Source organism: Anomaloglossus baeobatrachus, chromosome 9 (assembly GCF_048569485.1).
Source record: "Anomaloglossus baeobatrachus isolate aAnoBae1 chromosome 9, aAnoBae1.hap1, whole genome shotgun sequence".
NCBI lineage: Eukaryota > Metazoa > Chordata > Amphibia > Anura > Aromobatidae > Anomaloglossus > Anomaloglossus baeobatrachus.
The window spans coordinates 90,280,927-90,288,905 of NC_134361.1; the positions used below are offsets into that span (position 1 = coordinate 90,280,927).

A 7,979-nucleotide genomic window follows, 5' to 3' on the forward strand; every position below is an offset into this window, starting at 1 on the left:
AGTAATACATTTCTGATAGAAGAAAATCCCATCACTGGTATCTGCATCTCAACACTGTTATGGAACTTTACAAACATTAGCCATATGTAAATAGCTAATAAATGAAGTGACAGCGTTTGAAAATTAAAACAATTCTTTTATTGATTCATATTAAAATTGATAAATAAAACAGCATAAGGTGCTAAATGGTAGCTATAATATACAGAGTCACTGACAGAAATAGTTAAAAAATCCCAAACAACAAAATTCTACGTGGGATACTACTGTCACCACCTGGAATTAATAAATATATGCTAGAATAACTCATAATCTTCATAAATAGTCAATTTCATTATAATATTGCCTTATCCCAATGAGTTATATCCATAAATGACAAAAAAGTACAAAATAATGAGGTATTTGGGTTAATAAATAATATAAATAATTTAAAAAACCTATATTAAACAGTATTGCACCAAACAAATAGTAATAAATAGTACTAAATATCAGGATATAATCGCTGAGGAATAAGTCAAGACAATAAATAGTCCTTTACCCACATAAATGTCTGATACCATGTACTGTGATCACAGTGCATGGGGCAGATCGTACATCCAAATGAAGCAAACGCTAGAACATAAACATTGCAACAAGTATTACATTTACCTAGTATTAAGGTGGTAATTCCTGTCCGTGGCTCCTCACTCCGACACGTGTTTCGCTCTAGCTTTCTCAAGGACTTAGTCATACAACCGTATTGTCTGGTCCATGTCACAGCTCCAATTCCTGACCTGACCTAACACTCTCTTAGGCATACATCAGAACCAAAGAAATGAGCCGGAGACGAATAAGAGCATATTCACACTGTGGCCATTTAACAAACAAGCCTAAGATAGAAATAAAATGAGCATATACCCTGCAATAATTCATATAAATCAGATAGGGCACTTATAACACGATTTTTGATCAAAAAGTCTAGAAGCTATCCCACCATGACAAGGTGTAGCCCAATCTGAAGGCTCCCAGCCTTAAGGCCCCTTTACACACTGAGACTTTCTAGCGATCCCACCAGCGATCCCAACCTGGCCGGGATCGCTACAAAGTCTCTGAGTCGCTGGTGAGCTGTCAAACAGGCAGACCTGGCCAACGACGCAACAGCGATCCGGACCTGCAGAACGACCTCGCTAGTCACTGGGGACGTTGTAAAGCAGCTTTTTGAAAGGGAAGTCGCTAACGAAGTCGCTGTAAAGGCCCCTTTACACACTGACACTTTCTAGCGATCATGCTGCACAGCGGGAAACATAGGACCAAAGAATGCGGGGGCCAGGTCGCTGATGTGTTTCACACACTGCAATGTCGCTGGGGAGGTTGCTATTACGTCACAAAACCGGTGACATTACAGCAATGTCGTTTGTGATGTTGCAGTGTGTAAAGGGGCCTTTAGAACCTCGTGCTGCTGTTCTGGTCCTGAAAGCCGTAGAAACCCATAGTCGGGCCAGAACTTGCAGGTAGAAGTCTGAGTCGCTGTATTTGTGATTTAGATGAGAACACTATAACTTCATTTCTGTGTATCAGTAGTGAGCTGAACATCTACCAACATTTTTAAAAAATACTATAAAATGGGAATTTATTCTTGTGGTATTTTAATCCCATTTTGCCATGGCCAAATTATTGTTTTGTTTTTTTTTTTGTTTTGTTTGTTGGTTTTTCTCTTTCCTCTTTTTCCAAGAGCCAAATCTTTTCTTTTTTAGTTGACCTGGTCATATGAGGTTTTTTTTGGGAGGATATATTTGAATGACTCCTATTTTCATCAAATGCTATACTGAAAAATAGGAAAAAATGTTTGGTGGAATTCCTCTTTTTTTGATCATTTCCACCACACATAATTTTTTTGCTTTTATGGTTCTCTTTTTTTTTTTTTTTTTTTTTTGGTGCCATAAAAATGACCTGTCAGTGTGATTCTCCAGCAGGTCAGTATAACTGCAGTGGAATACCAGACTTTGTTTTTTTTTAATGTGTATATTTTAAGTGGTGAAAGACATCTGTATAATTTCTTTCTTTCATCAATGGAGCTTCCTGAAGGTGTTTTGGGGTTTTGGTTTTTTTTTTTTTTTTTGCATGGGAAACGTATTTTTCTTTTTACAACAATTTGTGGTGCATACAACATTTTGATTGCTCTTCTTGCATTTTTTACAGAGATGTGATAACGGAAAAAAAAATCGCTGAACTGCGTCTTTTCTTGAAGCATATACTGCACAGGATATTTCATTTTATATTGTGATGAATCAAACTTTTACAGACACAATTTCTTTTTTTTTTTTTTTTTTAAAGGAAAAATGTGGGCGATTTTTAGGTTTTTTTTTTTCTTTTATTTATTAGTAAATTTAAATCTGCAATTGTTTGATTATTTTATATACTGCAATATTATTGCACTGGAGTATATAGAGAATAACATTCACAGGAGGACTAAGATGACAGCTATGGGGGGCCTTCAGCAAACCATTGGCTGTCATGACAACTCATCTGCTTTTAACTCCTTTATGACATCTGCCATACATGTATGGTGTATGTAGAAAGTGGGTGTATGGAGCAGGCTCACGGGATGAGCCTACTCCATACTCGGCTGGTGAGGTCTGTGTATTAAACAGCCAGGACCTGCTGTTAACTCCACCTGCGATTAACCTGTTAAATCCTGCTAGCAAACTATGACAGCAGGATTTAACATGTGCTAGCATGGGGTGTGCCATTTTAAGCAACAATTGGCGTGCCTGTGACGTGATCATGGGTTGCCGAAGGGTTGATATGACAGCAGGGGGTCTGCTGAAGACCTCCATGCTTGCCATAGTAGCGCTCCTTTGAAACCTGCCTGTGGCCAGGCTGCAAAGGAGACTGTAATTACTTTTATATACAGCAATGCCGTAGCATTGCTGTATATAAAACATAAACTTCAAGTCCCCTAAGGAGACTGTTAAAACCAGTGGTAAAAAAAAAGTGAACAAAATTCAAATCATAAGTTCAAATCGCCGAATCAAAATGTCATATGTATTCCAACATGGTATCAATAAATATGTTGCCTCCCCCCACAATAAATAAGTCATCACACAGTTCCATCAAGTGAAAAATGGAGACAACCCGTACAATTTAAAAAAACAAAACTTACGGTATTTTATTTTAGTGGTGGAAGTAAAATAAGAACAAACATGCCTAAGCACGTGAATGATGGCAATAATAAAATATCTTTTTTTTTTAAGTTAAGTTGTTTAAAATAAATTACCTTACATATGGCTCTAATGAAAAATAAAAGTAATTAAATTGGCGTCCTTCCATTTTTTCAGCAATCTTAATACACATGGACAGTTAGTATGTAAAAAACTGTTATAGTGTATAAGATACATAGACTAATTATATGCAGCAGATACAATGCATCAATAGTACATTTTAATGGCCCATATAGTCATTAGCTACAAGCTATATCTTTAAATATGGGTTTCATATAACTAAAGTACATTACAGGCAATCTGTCACCCGAATTGTCGATTGTAACCTGCGGTCACCACCAGTGAGCACTTATATACAGCATTCTAGAATAATGTATACTGTATAAGAGCCCAGGCCGCTCTGTATAATGTAAAAATCACTATTTTATGCGCCTAGGAGGTGGTTCTGTCGCAGGGGTGTCGTTGCTCTCCGGTCTGGCGCCCCCTCTCTGCTGCTTTTGCCGTCCTCCTTCAACCCAGCCCAGTATGGATGATGTGTCCTACGTCATCCACACAAGCCGACATTGAGGTCCTGCGCAGGCGCACTTTAATCTCCCCTGCTCAGGGCAAATCAAAGTATTGTAATGCGCAGGCGTGAGGAAAGGTGAAAAACACCTGCGTATGCACACTACAATACCTAGATCTGTCCTCAGCAGGGTAAATCAAAATGCGCCTGGCTTGTGTGGGAGACATAGGACACATCATCCATACTGGGCTGAGTGTAAGGAGGATGGCAATCACAGCAGAGAGGAGGCGCTAGACCGAAGATCAGTGACACCCATCGGACCGGACTGCTCCGTAGGTGAGTAAAATTGACTTTTACATTGTGCACAGTGACCTGGGCTCTTATATACAGTATTCCGGAACGCTGTATATAAGGGGCTCAGTGGTGGTGGCCGCAGGTTATAGTACCAAATCTGGTGACAGGTTCCCTTTTTAAACTACAGTAATAAATAAGTCAAAACTAATCACTGTCCACATTGGGACTCGCAATCTAAAGTCCAGTATATTTTTGGGAGTGTCTGGAGGAAACACAACACATAGCATACTGTATGCAGACGTTGTTCTTGGTGGGGCATGAGCTCATTATCCACTGTATTTTATCCTTTCTTTCTGTAATCCTTCTCTCTGCTTTTTCTCTCTAGGTGCGGAGACGAGATAGTTGAAGTAAATGGTGTGTCTGCCATTGGCATGAGCAATGCAGAGCTGATTCCAATGTTGAAAGAGCAGAAGAACAGGGTCACGCTGACCGTCGTCTCCTGGCCTGGGAGTCTGGTGTAATCGTGGAGTGTATACTTCTTGTCTGTAAAATCTTGGAGCCTTTTGCACAACTTTCATCTGGACTCTTTTTATCTTCTAATTTTCTCTTGAAGTTCTTATCACTTTACTTTTCCTCCAGATTTAAAATGTAGATATTTGTACCATAAACTGACAATGTCCATAATTCTGGTGGAGCAGAGGTGATCTGTGCAGTAACATTACATTGATCCAATTTGCAGCAATGACACAGTAATATTTTGAGATTACAACTGAAGCAGATTTTGCACTTCCACTAACACTGATCACTCTCAGCCGTGCTTGCCTTTCTATCCTTATCTTATATATCGACGTTTACTGTTAAAATTGTGGTTTTAAATTATTGCCTTTCAATTAAAGAGAATATCACAAGTGGGCACATTATTTAATAAAAAGATCTGCCCCACCGTGACCTGGTGGACATTGCATCCACAGCAGCGCCTTACATCATTAGTGTGAGAAGCTGGAGATACAGCCAGGGATTGAGGACCTGTGACCGGGTCCAGAGTGGACAGTTATTGCTCTCATTTTATTCCCGCTGCTCCTCTGCTATTCAATTTACTTAAAGGAAACCTGTCACCAGTAGCGATGGGCAAATAGTAACTATTCATGTTCAGATTATTCGTAACCAATTCCAAAGTACTATTGTGGTATTCGTCATGAATAACAAACCTAATGCAAGTCACAAATAATGGAATAGTACTCACTATTTGGTAGGCATTATCCGAACATGAATAGTTATTAATCGCCCATCACTAGTCAACAGGTTTTCCCCATATAAACTACAGTCTTTACCTATATGCTTTTTATATACAGCACTCTAGAATGCTGTGTGTGTGTGTGTGTGTGTGTGTGTGTGTATATATGTATATGTGTGTGTGTGTATATATGTATATGTGTGTGTGTATATATATATATATATATATATGTATATGTATATATATGTATATGTATATGTATATGTATATGTATATATATATATATATATATATATATATATATATATATATATATGTGTATGTATATATATATATTATATATGTATGTGTATGTATGTGATTATAATTCTCCAAGCCAATTTGCATAACATAAAAAAACCTTATTATACTCCCCCTATGGGGTGGTCCAGTTCATTGGGCATCACCATTCTTTATTTGGTACCTTAAGTCATCCACAGTATTTCAATCCTCCTCCTGCACACTTGCATTTCTCTGTGCCCTGCTGAGGGCAGAGCGAGATACATTAATGCACAGAAACAGGCCGAAGAGTGCCAGCGCATGCACACTACAATACTTAGCTCTGCCCTCAGTAGTGTGCGTGCACAGGAGTGTGATTTAGGATACTGTGTAGATCATTATCCATGCAAACTAAGAAGAGGAGGCTGCAGATCAAGACCAGTGATGCCCATATGACTGGACCAGCCCATAAGTGAGTATAATACTCTTATCTCATGCAGATCCACTTGGGAACATATATACAGTATTCTAGAATGCTGTGTAAAAGGACATAAAGGGGGTGGATGTACTTTATATGGGGAAATCCTGATGACAGGTTCCCTTTATATTTGCCATAAAATATGGGCTATTTTATTTAGTTACAATATTTCTGGCCTTTACCAAGGGGACATGGCTTTGGGCGGTTCTGCATTAGCCTATGAGCCACCCCTTGTATATATCAAATAAAAACTGCATTTTTTTAAAAGGGGGCAGTGAGAATAAAGTCACAGCAAAATCTGGTCACTTTGGAGCTGCTGACAGGTTCTCTAACACTCTGGATGCAGTAATATTAGATGAAAGCTCCCTACAGTATGTAACATATAGAATGATCAATCAGGGCCCTGCTGCTGTTAGTGCCACTTTACCTACCTAATATCACCTCCGCTCTTAAAATTGGTCAGAAATGCTGTCTGCTCTGATGGCAAATTAGCCCTATTAAGCCATGATCCATCTTGCACAATGTAGCAACAACCTGCCATGGCAAACTGTTTGTTGTAAACATGAAATGATTGTATATCAAGCCCATGTGTGATGGTGATTGGTGTAAATGATTATTATACTTAGGCCTGCAGTATCAGTCCATGAATTTTTCTGAAAGATGTAACTCCATCCCATCAACCAGTTGGGGTCCGTGCCTCGTTTAGAGACTCCAGACAGTTCTGTATAAGATACAAATCTTTTCATTCAAATTAAAGCGTAACTGTGATTTTAATAATTCCTAAATCAATAGTACACAAGAAAATAAGCAACTTTGTAATATATCGTATCAGAGAAATCTGCTTCTTTCTCTGCCAGAATTGATCAGTCATTATCAAAATTCTCAATTCTGAAGTAAAGTCTGTATTCAGTGAAGACTTTCCCATTACTGAGATAGGAGATGGCAGTTGGTGCTGATGAGATTCTATGAGGACAGGATGAGGGAGGAGCTAGAGACAGTGCTCTGCCTTCTCACTATCTACCTAAGCGATAGTAGTTGGTGCTGATGAGTTTCTATCTCTTAGGTAGATAGTGAGAAGGCAGAGCACTGCCTCTAGCTCCTCCCTCATCCTGTCCTCATAGAATCTCATCAGCACCAACTGCCATCTATCTCAGTAATGGGGAAGTCTTCACTGAATACAGATTTTACCTCAGAATTTTGATAATGACTGATCAATTCTGGCAGAAAAATAAGCAGATTTCTCTAAGATATTGCAAAGTTGCTTACTTTCATGTGTACTATTGATCTATGAAATAAAATTTGAAACTGTTTTTGCTTTAAGTGGTGAGGAAAAAAAAATTACCCCACTGATTGTTACCCTCAGATTGTAAATTACTGAAATAAAGCAGTCCTTATTGTGGGAATGTTGCCTAAGGCCGAATTTACACTTGCCAGTTTCCTCAACTCACAAGAAGAAAAAAAAGTTGCAGAGCAGATAAGATTAAAGGCCACGTCTCACTAAGCAACATCGCTGCTGAGTCATGTTTTTTTGTGACGTAGCAGCGATCTTGCTAGCGATGTCGCTGTGTGGGACATCCAGCAACGACCTGTCCTCTGCTTTGAGGTCGCCGGTCGTTGCTGAATGTCCTGGACCATTTTTTTTGGTAGTTGCTCTCCCGCTGTGAAGCACAGATCGCTGTGTTTGACAGCGAGAGAGCAACGATCTGAATGTGCAGAGAGCCGGCTTCTGCTGACGCTGGTTACCAAGCAAAGGCTTTGCTTGGCTACCCGATATTTACCTTGGTTACCAGCGTCCGCAGCTTCTAGAAGCCGGCTCCCTACTACCTGCACACGTAGCCAAGGTACACATCGGGTCACTATAAGCAAAGCGCTTTGCTTAGTAACCCGATGTGTACTATGGTTACCAAGCACAGCGTCGTTACACGGGTCGCTGGTGGCTGATCTCTGATCGCTGTGCAGATCTGCCTGATTGACAGCTCACCAGCAACCATGTAGCGACACACCAGCGATCCC

General features: G+C 39.5%; 1 protein-coding gene across 4 annotated transcripts in view; it reads left to right on the forward strand.

The window, feature by feature from the left end:
• Positions 1 to 6,856, forward strand: part of LOC142251247 (ligand of Numb protein X 2-like) — an 89,942-nt gene extending 83,086 nt beyond the window's left edge. For all 4 annotated transcript variants that reach the window (XM_075323873.1, XM_075323872.1, XM_075323875.1 and 1 more), the window contains exon 10: positions 4,382 to 6,856. In XM_075323873.1, the coding sequence (XP_075179988.1) occupies positions 4,382 to 4,517 (136 nt within the window). In that variant the 3' untranslated portion in view covers positions 4,518 to 6,856. The remainder of the gene's footprint in view (positions 1 to 4,381) is intronic.
• Positions 6,857 to 7,979: the final 1,123 nt, after the last annotated feature.